Source organism: Natrix helvetica, assembly GCF_964273705.1.
Source record: "Natrix helvetica genome assembly, chromosome: 10".
Lineage (NCBI taxonomy): Eukaryota > Metazoa > Chordata > Lepidosauria > Squamata > Natricidae > Natrix > Natrix helvetica.
Window position 1 is genome coordinate 3,657,992 of NC_138561.1, and position 20,958 is coordinate 3,678,949.

General features: G+C 45.6%; 1 protein-coding gene across 2 annotated transcripts in view; it reads right to left on the reverse strand.

Moving 5' to 3' along the window:
* Positions 1-346: 346 nt before the first annotated feature.
* The window catches only part of WDR59 (WD repeat domain 59), a 76,043-nt gene continuing 55,431 nt past the window's right edge, over positions 347-20,958 (reverse strand). The window contains exons 19-26 of one of the 2 annotated variants that reach the window (XM_081963013.1): positions 19,226-19,359; positions 17,866-17,947; positions 16,094-16,206; positions 12,722-12,860; positions 12,558-12,630; positions 10,194-10,317; positions 4,822-4,964; positions 347-810 (exon numbers count right to left, since the gene is read on the reverse strand). In XM_081963013.1, the coding sequence (XP_081819139.1) occupies positions 575-810; positions 4,822-4,964; positions 10,194-10,317; positions 12,558-12,630; positions 12,722-12,860; positions 16,094-16,206; positions 17,866-17,947; positions 19,226-19,359 (1,044 nt within the window). In that variant the 3' untranslated portion in view covers positions 347-574. Of the gene's footprint in view, positions 811-4,821; positions 4,965-10,193; positions 10,318-12,557; positions 12,631-12,721; positions 12,861-16,093; positions 16,207-17,865; positions 17,948-19,225; positions 19,378-20,958 lie in introns of both variants that reach the window. The other variant, XM_081963012.1, reaches the window with a different exon arrangement.

The following is a 20,958-nucleotide window of genomic DNA, read 5'->3' on the forward strand; positions in this document are numbered from 1 at the left end:
GAGTCAATTCCAGGGAAGCAATTGCAGCTCAGCATCTTTGAAAAAAATAGGTAATTTTGCAGTGGCAGGTGAGAAAGGAAGTAAACACCGGCCACAGGACAGGTAAGCCTCTCCGATTGCTCCAGGGTCCGTGCTGCAGTCGGACACTCCCTTCTTCCCAAAGGACAGGCTAATTCATTCAAGCATCCCACACAGCAAAAGTTGAAGGCTTTTTCTGTGTCTTGGTAAAAATTATTTGTTCATTCTGACCTCCTCATGTATTATCAACACCTTAGAGCTCCGTCCAAAGAAGCAACTGATGTTGCAAATTCACCGAACAGAAGTACGTGGGTTTTTTTTGGGGTGGTGGTGGTGGTGGTCCCTCTGTTGTGACCTTTTCATCCTACCAAGTTGTTCTTCAGCTTTCGTTCTCTTCCGCTCGGCTAGCACAGAGCATTTTCAAAAAGCTACGTAACCGCCAGCCACCGCACCTCACTTCCGTCCAGAGTGGCCACCCGTGTCAGAAGCCACCTGGGACTTTCCTTGGGGAGGTCCCTGGGAGTGATCCAAGTCAGCAGCCGCTGAAGACGGCCAGTCAGAAAGTGCTCTCCAGCAAGCAGTGGCAGCCGCAGCCCGTGGGACAGACTTCCTGGGTGCGGAACCACTCCATCATGTGGCTGGTGTGCCCTCCGTGGCCACAGGTCAGGCAGAAGTTGGAAGAGCCCCGCACGGCCACGTGGCAGATGGCGCACTGGAAGGCAAAGCCTTTGCAGATGGCGCACTGAATGCCGCGCACCTCGCTGCGGCAGTAGCTGCAGAAGACGCCAAACTCTGCCAGGGGAGCAAGAGAGAGAGAGAGAGGAGGTGTGAATTGGAGGGGGTGTCACAATTAAGCCCAAGTAAAATGAGTAGGGGGGGGGGGGGAAGGCCCAAACATAGAAAGGGAAAGCGATACAAATGTGCTTTGAAAACAATCCCTGCCAATCCCTCCTTTTCCTTCTGAAACAGCATTTGTATGAGTTAGCCGTGTGCAGCGGCAACCAAAAAAGACAACACAATCCTAAGTTGCATTAACAGAGGGATACAATCAAGATCAAGGGAGGTACTAAGACCACTGTATAAAGCCCTAGTAAGACCCCACCTAGAGTACTGCATCCAGTTTGGGTCACCACGCTATAAAAAAGATGTTGAGATCCTAGAAAGAGCGCAGAGAAGAACAGCCAGGATGGATGGAAACTGATCAAGGAGAGATTCAACCTGGAAATAAGGAGGAATTAAAAGGTGTAGGGCCGGGATGGCGGACCTATGGCATGCGTGCCACAGGGGGCACGCAGAGCCATTTGTCAGGGAGCGCGAGATGTTGTCCTGTCAGCTGACCAGCGCACATGCGCACACTGACCAGCTGAGTTCAGCCTTTTTTAAAGCCATTTTTCGCCCTCCCCAGACTCCAGAGGCTTTATAGGAGCCTGGGGAGGGCGAAAAGAGCCTCCCCCGTCCCCCTCGGAGGCCCCTCCGGAGGCTTCCCCAAAGCCTCTGGAGCGCAAAAACCCGTCCCTATGGGCAAACCAGAAGTTTGGGAATGGACTTCCGGTTTGTTCGTAGGGTCGGTTTAAGCCCTCCAGAGGACTAAAAAGGACCCTATGAGCAAACCATTTTTAGTCCTCCGGAGGCTTCAGGGAAGCCTCCTGAAGGTCCCTGAAGTCTCCGGAGGACAAAAAACGACCCTATGAGCAAACCGGAAGTGACTTCCGGTTTGCTTGTGGGGTCCTTTTTTGCCCTCTGGAAGCTTCAGGGAAGCATCCTGAAGGTCCCTGAAGCCTCTGGAGGGCCTCCCGGGGGGTGGAGGTGGCTGTTTTCGCCCTCCCCAGGCTCCTATAAAGCCTCTGGAGCCTGGGGAGTGCGAAAAAAGCATGCAAAAATGGGGGGGGGAGCGTCTCTCATATGTGCATGCACAATGGGGAGGGGGTGTCGTGCGTTGCATTATGGGTGCGGCGCGCTAGTGCACGCCCCCCCTGCACTCCCCCTCCTTATGGCACGCAAGCCAAAAAAGGTTTGCCATCACTGGTGTAGGGTCTCTTGCTTCGGCAGGGGGTAGGACTAGATGACCTCCAGTCTGTTAATCTGTATATAGCTGCCCAACTCACACCCGGCGACTCTGCAGGGTGTAGGACAACTTGCTGTGGGACAACTAAATAATGAATTGTTGAATTGTTCCGCGGCATGTTCGCCCCATGGGGAATTAGCCATCGCGAGTTGCCCTGTGGCAAATTGGCGGGGGCGAGTTGCCCCATTCTGACTGTGCGCATACTCCCCTCGACCACAGACAGCCCTGTCGGCAATGCAACCACGCCTGGGACACGAAGCTAAATGAGCCAAGATCTTTCTCCCCAAACTCCACCTTACAGGTAGAAGCGGTGACCAGGCTGAGCCCAAGGGAGGGGTCAAACACATCAGCTTAAAGGAGACCGTTCTTAATTCCTACACTAGCTGTATACTGCTGGGGCAGCACAATTTCCCTGATCTTGACAAAGGGCTGGGCTTTGGAGAGAAACAGTTCACACATTCCAACATCTGAAGAAGGAAACTGCTTGCTTTTTCTCCCACTTTCAGCAAGGCCAGAGGTTGCGTGAGCTCAGTGACCGCTTCCCCTTTGAGGGATAGGCTTTCAGGACACCTTTTTGGCCTAGCTTGAATCCACCAATCCTCGCCCCCCCCCCCCCGACAAAAAGGAAGCATCTCCCCAGGCCAGATGCTCTCCAACAACAGGAAATACTGCAGTTGGGGTTCAGGTCAAGTCAGTGTTTATTGCAGTCAAAGACCCCAGCAAGTTAAAAACACTCAAGGAATATCCAGTTTTTTAAGAAAATCTAGAATGAAATAATAAACAATGAATAAAATCTATATTAAAATCACAATTTGGCACGCGATCTGTCAGTTGCACACGAACAAAAGACAGCATGGCCTAGCTATAATAGAATACCAATCCTTAAACTGTGAAGCCCCGTAGTCACTACGTGCATTAAGTGCAAGAGAGTGACAGTGCAAGAGGATTTGAAGCATGAATGGTGTAAAATAGCTACGATGGTGTCAGATCCCTAAAAGTGACACTGCCATTCAGTTGGGAGGAGTCGATTTATTGGCAGTGCCTGTGACAACTGACACTTTACAAGTGGTTTCCTGGTGCCGAAGCGCCTCGAGATCCCATCACCTTTTGGGGGGAATGTTTATGATGGCCACGTGGGACGGTTCACTTTAATGTCTAACGGAAGATAGCCACGGGAACGTATGTTTATTCGGCTCTCAGGGCAGCTGGTAAAGGAAACGTTTTCACACTTGTGTATTGGCTAAAATCTGCACTCTGACTAATGGGAGGGGTCTCTACAGCTTTAATTCCACTTGTGTTGCCTAAGGGGATTCGGACGTTGCTTTGAATTCAATGGCTGCCATTCTACTTAATAAAAGCTTCCTTTTGAAATACTCCGTTTCAAGCGCCTTCACTTTCTTAAGCTAGGAGAGGCAATCCTTACAGATGGAGCAATTACTTGTTTCCGACGACTCCCCAGTGCTGCTGCGGAGAAACTAGCAACCTGCCAGAGTTCCTATTCTCTTTCTTCCCCTGTTGCTCTGTGGCCAAGCACTGTGCGGGTCAGGCCAATAGGGTTTATTCAATAAAACCTGGTTAAAAGGGCCCGCTGGCTCTTTGTTTCGACGGAACGAAGGCTAGACTTTCAAAGCCCCAAATATATTTGGAGCTAGAGAAAAAAAAATCCTAAGAAATATCTCCAGGGGAAAGGAAAAGGGAGCAGAGCCCATGGCACAACTTCACGGTGGCTGGTTCTGATGCCACTCCACAAGGCCGGCAAGTAGAGATGCCTCCGGGTCAGGCAATCTGAATTCTGGCATCCTGCCTGGAATGGAGCACCAAACGGATGCTGCCATCGGAAAGTTTTCAGAGTAAGGAAATTGGGGGGGGGGGGAGACCCCCATAGCTTTCCTGGTTTCATGGCAGACAGTTCAGAGTCAGAAGGAACCCCCCCCTTCCCACAGAGCTCCAATGCAAAACAGCTGCACCTGAGCCCTCCTCTGGCCTGCTCTTTCCTGCATCTGAACCTAAAAGAGGACCTTCTCTCAGGCAGAATGCAGTCACAAGAGGAAGGGTTGTTTTTTCCAGGGAGCAATGAGACCAAGAAACTTGGAGCCTTTGGTATTGTAGGAAGAGGGTCAAGGTGGACTCCCAATGGCAGTTTTAACAGAGTTGGAAGGGACCTTGTAGGTCATCTAGTCCACCCACCCCCCACCCAAGCAGGGGACCCTGCACTATTTCTGACAGAGGGCAGTGCTGTCTCTTCTTAAAAACCTCCAGGGATGAAGCTCCCACAACTTCCAAAGATGTCCCACTGATTAATTGTTCTCACTGTTAGGAAATTTCTCCTTATTTCCAGATTGAACCTCCCCTTGATCAGTTTCCATCCATTATTCCTTGTCTTGCCTTCGGGTGCTTTGGAGAATAGCTTGACCCCCTGCTCTCTGTGGCAGCCCCTGAGATATTGGAAGACTGCTACCCTGTCTCCCCTGGTCCTTCTCTTCACTAGACTAGCCATGCCTAGTTCCTGCAACCGTTCTTCATATGTTTTAGCCTCCAGTCCCCTAATCATCTTGGTTGCTCTCCTCTGCACTCTTTCTAGAGTCTCAACATCTTTTTTATAGTGTGGTGACCAAAACTGGATGCTGTATTCCAGGCCGCTGAATTGGAACTGCCGGGGCCTTCTTTTCCCTTGAGGAGGGAAAAGACCCCTTAATAGAAGAGGACTACCTAGTGGAGACCCCGAGGCGTCAACTCACCAATTCCTTTATGAGGCTCGGGGGGGCAGGAAACAAACTTGAGGACCTCGGCACGTTTCTCTCGCAGGCCCCAGCGATACAGGATTTCTCCGTAGCACTTTTTAAAGTCGTCAAACTGCTGCGTGTTGGCAGGGTCCAGAAGCCTGGAGGATGAGATCCAGAAATGGGCCTTTAGGTCCCTGATGGGGTTTCTAGGGCTACCCTGGCCTAGTTTTCTCCTTGACCGGTTTCTGTCCTGCTGCACAACTGAAGGGGCTCTTTTCTATTCTATTCTATTCTATTCCTATTCTGTTTCTATTCTTATTTCATTATTCTATTCTATTTCTAGTCTATTCTTTTCTTTTCTACTCTATTTCCATTCTTATTTCATTATTCTGTTCTGTTCTATTCCCATTCTTATTTCATTATTCTATTCTATTTCCATTCTTATTTCATTATTTTATTCTGTTCTGTTCTATTCTATTTCTATTCTTATTTCATTATTCTATTCTATTTCTATTCTTATTTCATTATTCTATTCTATTTCCATTCTTATTTCATTATTCTATTCTGTTCTATTCTATTTCCATTCTTATTTCATTATTCTATTCTATTTCTATTCTATTTCCATTCTTATTTCATTACTCTATTCTATTTCTATTCTTATTTCATTATTCTATTCTGTTCTGTTCTATTTCTATTCTTATTTCATTATTCTATTTCTATTCTTATTTCATTATTCTATGCTATTCTTTTCTATTCTTATTTCATTATTCTATTCTATTTTATTTCCATTCTTATTTCATTATTCTATTCTATTCCTTTCTATTCTTATTTCATTATTTTATTCTATTTCTATTCTATTTCTATTCTACTCTATTTCCATTCTTATTTCATTATTCTATTCTATTTCTATTCTATTCTATTTCCATTCTTATTTCATTATTCTATTCTATTCTATTCTATTCTATTCTATTCTATTATATTCTATGAGCTTTTTATGGACTTGCTTATACAATTAGTCCTCGACTTACAACAATTCATTTAGTGAACTATTCAAAGTTACAATGGCACTGAAAAAAGTGACTTATGACCGTTTTTTCACAGTTACAATCTTTGCTGCATCCCCCTGCGCTCACGGGATCAAAATTCAGATGCTTGGCAACCGGTTCATACTTACGACCGTTGCCGTGTACCAAGGCCAGGTGATCCACTTTTGAGACCTTCTGACAAGCAAAGTCAATGGGGAAGCCTGATTCGCTTAACAACCAGGTTACCGACTTATCAATTGCAGTGATACACTTAACAACTGTGACAAGAAAGGTTGTAGGATGGGACAAAACCCACTTAACAAATGTCTCAGTTAACAACAGAAATGTTGGGCCCAATTGTGGCCGAAAGCCGAGGACTACCTGTATTTTTATTTAGGAGCTTTATGAGTTGGGCTTTTGAAAAACTATTTAATTCTAAAACCTGCCAGTTGCTGCAATGAATGTTATATAGGTAGTCCTCAACTCAGGATCACAATTGGGCTCCAAATTTCTGCTATTAAATGAGACATTTATTGCGTTGCACCTGATTTTACGACCTTTTCGCCATGGTTGTTTAAGTGAATCACTGCAATTAAGTGAAGTACGTAGTTGTTAAGTGAAACCAACTTCCCCCATTGACTTTTCTTGTTGGAAGCTGGCTGCAAACGATGGTCATGTGACACTGGAACGGCTGTAAGTGCCAAGAGTCTGAATTTTGATCACATGACCGAGGGGATGCTGTGATGATCTTAGGTGCAAGGACCGGTCATAAGTCATCACTTTTGGTTTAGGCGGGACTTGACGTCACTACGACACGACATGCAATCTTGGGGCTCCAGGATTGCTGCCGATATCTCTGTTGCTGGACGATCCTTTTTGGATCTAAACCGTTCTGAAGGAACGGTGATAGAGAAGGGCATGTCCTGCTGATCTCAGGGGCGTCGCAAAGCCCCTGATTGATCTAGGAAAAAGCTCTTTTTGCCGGCTACAAGAGAAGCAGCCAATATGGCTGCAGAAGGTTGGGACAAGCCCCTGAAACGGAAGCAGCACAGGATAGACAGTGTGTCGAAATGGTGAGAAAAATCTTTATTATTAGAGAAGAGAAAACCCAAAAGACTCAGAGTTAAAATAAAATTGAAGACAGAAGGAAACAAGCAGCAAATTTACCCTGGTTTAAAACTATTGTGTTATCTTTTTCAATGTAATTTTGTTTGTTTTTTATGGATGGACTTTTTACAAATGCCTCTTACTTTTAAACTGGACTGATCTTTTTTTTCCCCTTCTTCCTTTATACTTTTCCCATTTTTTGTGTTTGTGAATTAAAAGCCCCTTTCCTCGCAAGGCTCAGCTGGATCACAATCTTTAAACATTTTTTTTATAACCTGGAGAAAAACAGGAGTTTAGAAAAAAGAGCCAAAAACAGAGCGAAAAGATGTAACACTGCCGTCTAGTGGCTAGAGGCTTGGCAACATCTGATATTACAAAGCTATTGGCTTGGTTTACTAAAAGGGTCAGTGGAAAAAACTTCACTGAATTTGTTTGAAACCTAGCAAAAGCCTTGGATGTTTTAGAGGCAGTGTTTATAACTTGGAAAAGTGACACTATATGAAGAAGAAAAGGAACTAACATTGCAAAAAATTATGCTAGAAATTCAAAAACTCTTCATAACTACAGAGAGACTTGAAAAGAGTCTTGAATTTATAGATCAAAATACAAAATATCAAAATATAGAAAGTACAGAGGGAAGAGTTGAGAATACTTATAAAACAAGGATGAAATTTGAGGACAGAGTTCAAAAAAATTGCAGAGACATATGAAAGTGATAAGAAAATTGTTGACATTGACATCAAATTGAGTGTGGAGGGAAATTATAAGGGCGAAATACGGAAAGGAGAGATTGATGAACTGGAACTCTATCTCAGATGTCAAAACATAGATGAAGATAGGGGAGAAAATTTGGCAGAAACAATGAGAGTAATTTCAGCAGAAGCACCAGTGATAACAAAAGTCAAGCAGATGAAAGGAAAAGATGGAGGGTTTCGAATTCTTTTAAGATATCCAATGAACAATAAGTTGTCAATAAGTTGTCAAGAGACGTCCAAATAAGACTTATCAAGAAAACACTTAGAATATAGATTCTGCAAATGGCAAGAGATATTGGACTGCACTATTTCTGGAAGGATACAGGATGATGAAATGAAATGTCACAATAAAATTTAGTTAAATGTAGTTAAACTTTGAGTATTATGTATAAGATAAAGTAATAATAGCTATAGTCAAATAAATGATCAATAATGATAATAAAGCATTTATATATACTAGATTGATAATATGAAATTTTATATAAACTGCAAGTGAGACGATGGAGATGGTGTTGAAAAGCCTTTTTATAAAAGATAAATAATTCTATATAGAATAGAATATAAAGATGTAATATCATTGATGATTTCAGGGTGATGTAATGAAATGCCATAATATAAATTTACTTCAAATTTAATATGCCTCATATAAAAAGGATGTAATAATAGCTATGCTTAATGGATATTTAACAATTATAACAATTTGTATACATGTATATTAGATTGATGATACTAATAATGGAAAAACATGGAATTGAAAATTGTTAGAGAATGTTATTGATGCTAAAATAATAGAATGATTTAGAATAGGATACAAAAAAAAATCTTTATTATTGGATATATTGAAGATAATATAATGAATCATTATGGTATAGATGGATACATATTTGGAATACCTTGTTTAAAATGGTGAAACAATGGTGATAATTAAACAAATGAAGTACAATAATGATGTATACAAAGATATTTGATTGACAATAAGTGATTTTTGATAGAGCTCAAGCGATGACTATGGAAAGGACGCAGAAAAATCTTGTAACCAATCGACGCACTGCATGTAGTTGAAGAGGTTTTTTATGTTATGTGTTTTGTGTGTTTGCGTTTGAAAATAAAAGTTTTATTTAAAAAAAAAGTCATCACTTTTTTCAGTGCCACCGTAAACAGTTGCTAAATGAATGGTTTAGCACTTTCTATAAGCCAGGGGTGTCCAAACTTGGGAACTTTAAGACTTGTGGACTAAGTCCACAAGTCTTAAAGTTCCCAAGTTTGGACACCCCTGCTATAAGCATTCGAAGTTCTTTTGAAGGTCAATTATGTACCTCTGCACCTTATGCTTGCTTGTGCTTCGCTGCTGTGTGGTGATAAGACTGCCATGAACTGTGGGGAAGGGAAATGCTTGGGGAAATGAAAGTTAAGTGCTGTAACATCCTGCCTGAACCAGATTGATTACACTGGGATGGGCAATGAGAGACAGTTAAGGGGTGTGTGTGAAGAAGTAGGGATTTTGGTGCATGATTTTCAGTTCTGTCTTTGCACTACTGCAATACATTTAATCTCTAATAAAACTATAACTTTCTATCCCTCATTTTTCTAGCTTTCCAAGAAGTAGGTTGTGATCTACTTTGTCAAAGATTGAAATAAGATTAGTTTGGCATGATCTGTTTTTAACAAGCTCATGCTGGCTACTAGTTATAACTTTATTTGTGTCTAGATGTTCATAGATCTGGTTTTTAATTATCTTTTCCAGTATCTTCTATCATATTCTCAACAAATGATATATATAAGAGGCTCAGCCTCTTCAGTTATCTGGTCTTTATGCTGTTTTTAACCAGCTTTGAATTGAGAATCTTCTCGTGTGATTAAAACAATAACTGGACCGGGGTGAGATCTGGGTTACCATCATTGTGTAAACAAGTGGGCAATTTTTATCTGATTGGTTTGCAAAAATGTAGATGCAGCGTAAAGGTAAAGAATTTACCGATTGCCAACTATAAATTCTCAGCTCTTCAACCCTTTCTTGGACAATTGAAAATCTTCCTGCTTAGGCAAATGCCTCTACGCAAGAGCACTCAAAGTAATGATATTTTAAATGTGAATTATGTGGAGAAGAGGATCAGAAAAGCAAGACAAGCTCTTTCTAGAGTGTCTACCTTCAAATAAACCAAATTAAGCTCAAACTCTGCTTCCTAAGTAGTTTAAGATGTTCCCATAAATTATCCAAGCTCCTCGTGAAACCCAAAACTCATCTGAAGGCATGAGACAGCCTAAAGGAGGGATGGGTATCTATAGCAACTTGTGAACTTCAACTCCCAGAAGTCCCAAGTCAGCCATGCTGAAGTCCATAGGTCGTAAGGTCACTATAGTTGCCCACTCCAGTCCTCAAATCATATTTAAACTGCAGATCTTTACAACATCCCAAAGAGGTTGGAGTGGCGGAGGGCTCTCCATCATGGCCCCTTGTCTCCATCCAGCCAGGAAGTGGTCGGTGACTGGCCCCACCCACCTTTTGTTCCTGTCATGCTGGTCTCTTTCTCGGTCCCGGGGATCGGCATACGTCAAGTTCCCAAGGCGAAAGTCGTCAGGCGAAGATTCGGCCCAGCCTAGCGTGTGTTCCATGTCTTTGCTGGCTACAAAAGTCAAAAGCTGATTTAGCTGATCGTAGTGAGGGTGGTACCAGCAAGAGAATCTCCCTCCCAGCCCAGCAGCAAACATGCCTGGGCCAAAAGTCATGACCCTGCCCTTTTAGCATTTAGTGACTATGGAAGTCCAAATAAAAGGCTCAGTCTTAAAGGCAGGACATGTTTCCTATGAAAACAGATCAACATAGAATGCTAGGGCTGGACAGGACCTTGGAGGTCATCTACTCCAACCCCCTGCTCAAGGAAGAGACATTATACCATCCGGGACAAATGAATGTCTAATCTCTTCTTGAAAACTTCCAGCAATGGAGCACCAACAATTCTGGGAGTTAAACTGTTCCACTGATTAAATGGTCTTACGGTTAGGAAATTTCTCCTGAGTTCCAAGTTGGATCTCTCTTTAACAAGTTCCAAATTTAATTCAGAATAGAGCTGGAAGGGACCTTGGAGGTCTTCCAGTCCAACCCTCTGCTCAAGCAAAAGACCCAATACCATTTCAGACAAGTGGCTGTCCAGTCTCTTCTTAAAAACCTCCAGTGATGAAGCACCTACAACTTCTGGTGTCAAGATGTTACACTGGTTCATTGTTCTCACTGTTAGGAAGTTTCTCCTTAGTTCTAGGTTGCTTTTCTCCTTGATTAGTTTCCATCCATTCTTTCTTTTCCTGCCCTCTGGTGCTTTGGCAAATAGGTTGAGCCTCTCTTCTCTGTGGCAGCCGCTTAAATATTGGAACATTGCTATCATGTCACCCCAGTCCTTCTTTTCTCTAGAGCAGTGTTTCTCAATCTTGGCAACTTGAAGGTGTCTGGACTTCAACTCCCAGAATTCCCCAGCCAGCATTCGCTGGCTGGGGAATTCTGGGAGTTGAAATCCAGACATCTTCAAGTTGCCAAGATTGAGAAACACTGCTCTAGAGCCTGGCAGACTTCAACTCCCAGCTGGCTGGGGAATTCTGGGAGTTGAAGTCTGCCAGTCTTAAAGTTGCCAAGGTTGGAGAGCCCTCCTCTAGACTAGCCATACACAATTCCTGAAACCATTCTTCATGTGTTTTAGTCCCCGTGCCTTTAATTATCTTGACTGCTCTTCTCTGCACTTTTTCCAAAGTCTCAACATCTTCTTTTGTAAAATGGTGACGAGAACTGGATGGAGTTGTTTCTAAGGAAGTGTTTCTACGTAATTCAGGAGTGCATTTTAGGCAATCAACAGGTGATTCCTCCTCTTCCTGACTCGGCAGGTTGCTTTTTAAAAAAATATTTCTTGACGGCAGCGAGCATTTCTTCCAAAGAACCCTTCTTGCTTCCAGGATGGTACCTACTAAGTGGCATGAGTTGCTTATCCCAAAACATCTTTGCACTTTGGCAACTGTGGACAGATATACCCTAATCAATTAATTGCTAATGGGACTGATAGTCTATAAAGATTCTCAGCCATCCAGGTCATGGTTGCCCCAAAGGGGCTTTTTCAGGAAGCAACTGGACTTTCTGGTTTTTTTCTTTTGAAGACGTTTCGCTTCTCGTCCAAGAAATTTCTTCAGCTCTGACTGGATGGTGGGGAAGAGAAGGATGTATATTCCTTGCAGACAGCTGGTCATTTGCATCCTTTTAGAGGGTCATTGAGGCCACCTGGAGGTTTTTCTGTGTCCTCAGGGTCACCTGAGTGGTGCAAATGGTTCCTGTAGCCTGCAATTTTTTCCCTCTGGAAATCTGTTCATACTCCCACACCATTCCAAGGGTGCTCATCCCAAATTGTACAGCTAGAAGTCTGCAGAGATTCTCAGTCATCCAGGTCATGGTTATCCCAAAGGTGCATTTTTAGGAGATAAATGGACTTTTCTTTTTTCCAGTTGCCTCCTGAAAAAGCACTTTTGGGATAACGGGACTAATGAACCCTTTAGCTAAATTAAGCTGCAATGCCTTTAACTGAATGCCATCTCTCCGTTCCAAAAATGCCAAACCTAGTCATAAGACAATAGAGCAGGGGTGTCCAAACTTGGGAACTTTAAGACTTGTGGATTTCAACTCTCAGAATTCCCCAGCCAGCTCTGCTGGCTGGGGAATTCTGGGAGTTGAAGTCCACAAGTCTTAAAGTTCCCAAGTTTGGACACCCCTGCAATAGAGGTACTCAAAGCAGTTACAGCACCCCCCAAAGGTGGTGAATCTTTGTGATGCCGAAAACCAGGAAGGAGAAGCCCTCCAGGATGACTGCCCAGGTGGCAGAGGTGTGCCTACCTGTGTTCCAGCTGCTGGTGCTCAGTCCAGGATCTGACATGCTGGAACAAGATCCAGAGGAGGTAAAGCTGGGCTGTTGGGGGCAAAACAAGGGGGAATCTCATCAGAATCTCTCCCCAAAGGGCTGGGAGGGAAAAAGAGAAAGAATGCAAATCAGCTCGTACGTATCGACTGTGGCTGGAAGGGTGCTGAGGAGCCAGGCCTGCGGGGTTCGGGATTCCCTGCGGTCTGGATTGGGTCTCAAAGACGCTGCACAGCATTGCCAAGGTCTGCACATCGTGGAGCTGGCAGTAGTGTGCCAACCTGCAGAGGGAAAGAAGAAGAAGAAGAAGGAAGAAATAGCTTTGAGCTAGTTACGGGTTACAATTTGGAACAAAGGGGCTGGGTTTTCTATCTGCTGATGACAAAAGTAAACGCAACTGCTAAATGTAACAGTGGAGAATATTGCCTGGACTCACCGCTTTCTGCCTGTAATTTACTATCTTTCAGCTCATATTTAGGGCAGGAAGGAAGATGGATCTAACTTGATCGCTCCCCAGAAGAGGAAGGCTTGATATCTATCTACCTACCACCCACCCACCCATCCGTCTGTCTTCCTATTTATCCATCCATCATCTATCATCCATCTCTTTATCTATCTATCATCTATCTACCTATCTATCTATCATCTATCTATCTATCATCCATCCTTCATCCATCCACCCATCCACTGTGTCTGTCTGTCTGTCTGTCTATCATCCATCCATCAATCTATGGTATCTATCTATCTATCTATCTATCTATCTATCTATCTATCTATCTATCTATCCATCCATCCATCCATCCATCCATCCATCCATCCATCTATCAATCATCCATCCAACCATCCATCTACTGTGTCTGTCTGTCTGTCTGTCTGTCTATCATCCATCCATGGTATCTATTTATCTACCTACCTACCTACCTACCTACCTACCTACCTACCTATCTCCATCCATCCATCCATCCATCTACTGTGTCTGTCTGTCTGTCTATCATCCATCCATCCATTTATGGTATATATATCTCTCTCTATCTATCTATCACTCATCCATCCATCCATCCATCCATCCACTGTGTCTGTCTGTCTGTCTATCCATCCACCCATCCATCTATGGTATCTATCTATCTATCTATCTATCTATCTATCTATCTATCTATCTATCTATCTATCATCTATCTATCTATCTATCTATCTATCTATCTATCTATCATCTATCCATCCATCCATCCATCCATTTATCCAATCCATCCATCCATCCACCTTCCACCCACCCATCCTTCCATCCATCCACCCATCTGTCCATCCATCTCATTTATTGGCTGCCCATCTTGCTTTGGGGCTACTCTGAGAGACTTCCGTAATACAGACAAAAACATGGAAACATAACACTAGTAATTGTTTCTATTAACACATTTCTCAGTGAATCCAAGCCTTGGCTTAAGGGTACAATATTGTGGGGAAGAAAAGAAACAGTATTTTCCTCTTATTAATCAGAATTTGTGTCCATTATTATCCCTAACTGCACTTGCAAAATTTTCAGCCATTTTTAAAAGCTTGGAACACAAAGAGTTCCAAGAAGCTGAATTTCTATGCCTAATAGCAGCTTTGTTCTATATTTTTGTCCACAAAATGGGCCAAAGTTCAGTATTTCCTAAGTACCACAAGGTACACCTGAGGTGCAAAGGTCGGGTTAAAGAGCCTGGGAGGACACAGATCAAAACATGAAGAAACATGCCCAGCAGACCCTCTTGTTGCTGCTTGTCCAGAGGCTCTAAAGGGGAATTTAGATGAAATTGTGTGTTATGCAGGGTGGCGGGAGGGCTGGGAGACACGCCTTTAGGGCAGTGATGCCTAACCTTTTTCTCCTCGCATGCTGAAAGCGCTTACGCACTTGTGACAGCGAGCGTGTGCGTGGCCCACCCATAATGCAATGAGCGTGCAACATCTCCTGCGCGCCCCCTACACCCCTGCGCATGCATGCTCGACCCTCCACAACCCACTCTGGGCCCAGCAGGCCTCCCTAAAGCCTCCTGGGATCAAAAAGGGGGTGCCGGGGGTGTCTCATGTATGCGTGGCAGAGACCCGAAACCCAGCTGGTCGGCAGAAGGAGCGTGCCCATGCGCGGGGGCACTGAGCTGGGTGACTGTGTCTGCAGAGAGGGCTCCACCTGCCACCTGTGGCACGTGTGTGATAGGTTTGCCATCACGGCTTTAGGGGTTCTGCGAGAGACTAAAACAAAGTTCCCTTCAGTGCAATCTTCTATCGTGAAACCTGCCTCTTAATCTAGGACACACATACACAATACACAAATATGACAGGCAGTCCTCGGTTTACGTCAACAATTGATCCCAACATTTCTGTTGTTAAACGAGACATTTGTTAAATGAGCTCTGCCCCATTTTATGATCTTTCTTGCCACCGTTAAGTGAATGACCGCAGTTGCTACGTTGTAACACGGTCGTTAAGTGAATCCGGCTCCCCCCATTGGCTTTGCTTGTCAGAAGGTCGCAAAAGGGACCCCATGTGGCCCTGGGACACTGCAACCGTCATAAATACGAGTCAGTTGCCAAGCCTGTGAAGTTTGATCATGTGACCATGGGGATGCTGCGACGGTTTTAGGCGTAAAAAACGGTCATAAGTCACTTTCCTAAGTGCCCTTGTAACTTGAAACGGTCATTAAATGAACTGTTGCAAGCCGTATTAATGCACAGCCTGAAAAAGTTTGGAAACCTCCCCCTTGTAAAGAATCCCAATCGTGCTTCGTATTAATAAAAGGTTGCAGCTTGGCATTTCCGAGTACCGTATTTTTCGGAGTATAAGACGCTTTTTCCCTCAAAAAAAGGGTGAAAATCTGGGTGCGTCTTATACACTCAATACAGCATTTTTAGCCTCCCAAAGCCCCGCCCCTTTCACCCAAATGGCCATGCGTTGCCTTTAGGAGGCTTTCAGAGAGCTCCTGGGGGCTGGGGAGGGCAGAAATGAGCGGAAAACAGGCCGTTTTTTGCTCAATTTTACCCACCCACCCCCCAGCCCACAGGAGCACTCTATAAGCTTCCTAAAGGTTATTCATGCCTCTTCTTCTTTTTTTTTTTTTTTTACAAAAAATGGGTCCGTTTTTGCTAAAAACAGGCTGCTTTTGGCTCGTTTCCTCCCTCCCCTCACCCCGCCAGGAACACTCTGTCAGCCCCCTAAATGCTATTCATGCCCGTTTTCGCGAAAACCTGGCCGTTTTGGGGAGGTTTGCAGAGTGCAAAAACTTTTTTTTTAATTTGCCTCTTCAAAACCTTGGTGCATCTTATATTCCGAAAAATACGGTAGGTTAATACGGTTACAGTTACACAACTTTGGAATGCCAGAGCAGAACGGATCCCCCTTTTTCCTTTCTCGGTAGGAGGGCCCACCCAACTTCCTAGGAAGTGACCCAAGAAGCCAACACCGGGAAGATCTCCACGACAAGCGGGCAGGGCAGCCGCTGGGCCGCCCTCCAATGTTTCCCTTCTCACTGCCTCCTTACAGAGACTCCAGGAGCTGCCGGCCGAAAGGGTGCTGGGCCCAGGGGGTCTCCAAGTCTGGGTCGGGGTTGGGATCCAGGCAGAGATCGGTCGCCACCGTGGCCAGGGACCACACCTGGAAGAGAAGGCTGGGTCAGAGACAGGCGGCTGTAGGTTGAAGCCTCAGGCGGCTTACAGCAGATACGATTCGCTAGACAATAGCAGTAGCAATTAAGACTTATATACCGCTTCACAGTACTTTGACAGCCCTCTCTAAGTGGTTTACAGAGTCAGCCTATTTGCCCCCAACAATCTGGCCCCTCATTTTACATACCTCAGAAGAATGGAAGGCTGAGTCAACCTCTTGACCCAGTGAGAATCGAACTCCTGGCAGTGGGCAGTTAGCCTGCAATACTGCATTCTAACAGGAAGGAAGGAAGGAAGGAAGGAAGGAAGGAAGGAAGGAAGGAAGGAAGGAAGGTAGGTAGCAATACCACTTAGACTTATATACTGCTTTACTCTGCTTTACAGCCCTCTCTAAGCGGTTTATAGAGTCAGCCTATTTGCCCACAACAATCTGGCTCCTCATTTTATCCACCTCGGAAGGACGGAATTCTGAGCCAACCTGAAGGAAGGAAGGAAGGAAGGAAGGAAGGGTGGATGTGATCCAATCTACTCAAAAGCCACTATATCTATGCTAAGCAATAGCACTTAGACTTATATACTGCTTTACTGTGCTTCACAGTCCTCTCTAAGCGGTTTACAGAGTCAGCCTATTTGCCCCCAACAATCTGGCTCCTCATTTTACCCACCTCGGAAGGACGGGAGGCTGAGCCAACCTTGAGCCTGGTGGGATTTGAACTGCCAAATTGCAGGCAGCCGGCAGTCAGCAGAAGTAGCCTGCAGTACTGCACTCTAACCACTGCGCCACCGTGGCTCTTCTGGGGATGGTGGAGCCTTTGTTGTTTGGGGGTTGGGTTATACAAGGCAGTCCTCCACTTACAACCGTTCATTTAGCAATTGATCCAAGTTACAATTGGTCCACACGCTTCAACAACACTGCCAGTCACACAATCAAAACTTGGGGGATTGGCCATTGGCAGGTGTTTGCAATTATAACGTCCCGAGGTCCCAGGATCACCAATTGGGACCATCCCAGCTAGCTTCCAATATGCAACCAATGGGGAAAGCTGGATTCCGTTAATGACTGTGTGGTTCACTTAATGATTGCAGTGTTTCACTTAAGAACCACGGAGGGGGGGCGGTGTAAAAAGGAACTAAATGTTCTATCCATCTCTATTCTCAAATCCCTGAATCGGACAAGCCCCTTGCAAGAGGAAGCTGGGGCCGGAAGGCAGGGGAGTCTGAGAAGAGCAAAATACCCAGGAGGTGAGGGCTCTTGGTGGGAGGCAGGAGGAAGAGGTGAGGGAGAAGGGACTTTTCTTTTAAACCATGGTCTCCTGTTTCAGTGACACCTCTCCCTCTCAGCCGTAGGGGGTCTCCAGGCAGTCCTGTACAGCAGGGGTCCCCAACCTTTCTGGCTTTGCGGACTAATGGGGAGGAGGGAGAGGAAATGGCTCCGTGTAAATGTCAGAAGTGTGACCCTGCAGCTCTGTTTTTGTGAGCAGCGGGGACTCACGCGCGTAGGTGAAGCTCCGTTTGTGGGGCTTCACGTGCCCGTGTGAGTCCCCACCACTCGCAAAAATGGAGCTGCGTGCGTTCGCCTGCCTCTTGCCACAGTCGCTCCCCGGGGATTGGGGACTCCTGCTGTAGAGCGGTGGAGAAGAAGCAGCACCTGCAAGAGGTCTCGGCGTCCCACTGTCAAGGCGGAGGCAGCGTTCTTCTGGCAGGTCTCCTGAATGTCCACCACGTTTAGTCTGAAAGAGAAGAGGGGTGGCTGAGGGATGTTCTCCTCTGCAGGACCCCGAGGTGCCAGGTGGAGAACCTTCATTTCCCAGCACCTAGTCCCGTGATGGCGAACCTATGGCAAGCAGAGTCCTCTCTGTGGGCATGAGCGCCATCGCCAGCTGCTCTTCTGGTTTCTGGCATGCACATGGGCATCAGGCAGCTGGTCTTCGCAGGCACCAGAAAATGGCTTAAAAGCAGGCCATTTTTCTGGCTGTTTTCAGCCCATTTTTGGGGCCGTTTTTGGGATTTCTTGGGCCGTTTCCCAGCTGTTTTTGGCCAAAAAACAAGCCTGAAAAATGGCCAAAAACAGGCATGTGCGTGCTGGCCAGGTAGCCTTCTGATTTCCGGTGCTCTGGGGTACACAAAGACCAGCAGGCCAGTGTGCATGTGTGTGCTGGAAACCCGAAGACCAGCTGGCCAGCACACACATGCGCACCGGCCAGCTGGGTTTGGGGTTTCTGGTGCACACGCACACGTTCCGGTTTCGACACTCGGTGCCGAAAAGGTTTGCCATCACTGACCGAGTCTATTGAAAACCAAAACCAAAACCAACCTCGGGGAGTGAAATGGAGATGAGCGCCGCCCCCTGGAGTCAGGAACGACTAGCACATATGTGCGAAGGGAACCTTTATCTCTGAGTGAGTCCAGCCAATTCTTGTTCATGCAAGATGCATTATGGCTTATATCATGTGGACAGCCTATCAGTCACATCAGGGACTGCGGGGCAAGCTGTTTGTTGAAAATTTATAATAAAACGAAAAGGGGAGAGGATTTCCGTAAGGGTGGGCAACATGTACCAATCCAAGAAAAGAGCATTCGGGGGGGGGGGGGGACTCTGTTGTGTTGTTCTTCCCTAGGCCTTCGCTTTCTGGGGGCTATGGGGCACTTTAAGAAGTCAATCTTCTGAGCAGAAGCCAAATGCTTGGTCCTCAGGCAGATAAAATTCTTGGCACCCCTAAATTTCAGAGTACAATCCCCCTGTGATTCCCCTCTTCTTCCCGCTAGGATGAGGTGGCCGGGACTGCCTCTCTCCAAAAGTAACAACAGCGATAACAACAGCACTTAGACTTATATACCGCTTCACAGTGCTTTACAGCCCTCATTCCATTTTATCCCAGAAGATATATTTGGAAGGCTGAGTCAACCTCAAGCCGGTCAGGATCGAACTCCTGGCAGTGAGCAGACTGCAATACCGCATTCGAACCGCCGTGCCACCATGGAGCGAGGCAAACTGTGCAGGTACTCACATATACATCTCCCCTAAGGATTTATGGACGGGGAGCAGGCAGGAGATGTCCTGGACGATGACTTTGCCAGCTGCTTTGATGGGCCGGCTGCTGGCCTCGGTCCCCTCGCGCTTGCTCTTCCATCTCCTGGACTTCTGCAGGCAGAGAGAGGTCTGTCAGGGATGAAAGATGATGCAACGCAACATCTTTCGAGGGCGGGAGAACTTTGGGAACCAAGGGATCTCTCCAGACTCTGCCCTACTTAGCCACCAAAGAGCAGCTACTATACTGAGGCTTCGGTAAAGGCGGTCACGACAAGAGCAGCAACAGAGGGAAGCGCCTACCGAAGGATGCTAAAGCAGGAACACAATGACCTTAAACGGAGTCACACCACGGTCCAGTTAGCAGCAGGTTGCCTAAGAGGGATTTTTCACACACAAACACACACCCCTAAAAAAAAAACCAACATCCAGGACTGACCTTCTCCATGCAAAGCATGTGCTGCACCTTCAAGCTATAGCCTTCCTCAAAGAACAAGAGCATCTCTGGAGAGACTGCAGGAAAGATAACCTTCCGGTAGCCAAAGGTGGGTTTGTCCAGGGAAGACACAATGCAACCTTTCCTGACTTGGAATAATCAACTCTGCAGGGATTGTAAGACCCAGAACTCCTACTGAGCAGGAAAAGGGGGGTCTATTGCGTGCATCAGAAAGAGAATGGAAAGAAAGAAGAAAGCAGCTTTCTGCAAATACAGGTACTCACATATACATGATGCAAGCTGGCAGGAGAAATGAGAAGCAGCATCACACATGAACAAGCTTATTTATTTGGGGTTGCAGTTAAGAGCTTCAAAGATGGGATCGGCTGGTCATTTTACTCATTGGCTAGATTTCCCATATTGTTAGATCAGTTCCAAGAACCCCTAAGGGGGAAGGGAATGCAGGCAGAATAGAAGGAATGGTAGCAATTTAGCCACAAGTTCTGTGGGATCTAATAGTTTTGACATCTAATTTGCAGGGGAAGGTAGATATATGCCTTATAACAGGATAAAGGTAAAGGTTCCCCTCACACATGTGTGCTGGTTGTTCCTGACTCTAGGGGGCCGTGCTCATCTCCGTTTCAAAGCCGAAGAGCCAGCGCTGTCCGAAGACGTCTCCGTGGTCATGTGGCCGGCATGACTAAATGCCAAAGGCGCACGGAGCACTGTTACCTTCCCACCAAAGGTGGTCCCTATTTTTCTACTTGCATTTTTATGTGCTGTCGAACTGCTAGGTTGGCAGAAGCTGGGATGAGTAACGGGAGCTCGCTCTGTTACGCAGCGCTAGGGATTCGAACTGCCGACCTTTCTGATCGGCAAGCTCAGCATCTTAGCCACTGAGCCACCGCGCCCCTATTGTAACAGGATAAATCTCCCCAAAGAGTCAACCTATTTCCCAAAGACTAAAAGTTATTCATGTATTTATTTTTGCACGGCAGTAAGGCAAGAATGGGAATAACGATTGCGTCCAACCGCCTTTAAAAACCTGCAAAAAGTCAGCAAAATGTGGCCCAGAACAACAATCCCTTATATCAGAGATCTTCAAACTTGGCAACTTTAAGACTTATGGACTTCAACTTCCAGAATTCTGCTGACTGGGGAATTCTGGGATTTGAAGTCCACAAGTCTTAAAGTTGCCAAGTTTGGGGACCCCTATCACTGCGTTAATTGTTTGCTAGCCGAACTGATAAGTTACTGCGCAGGTCATAGGTCCTTAT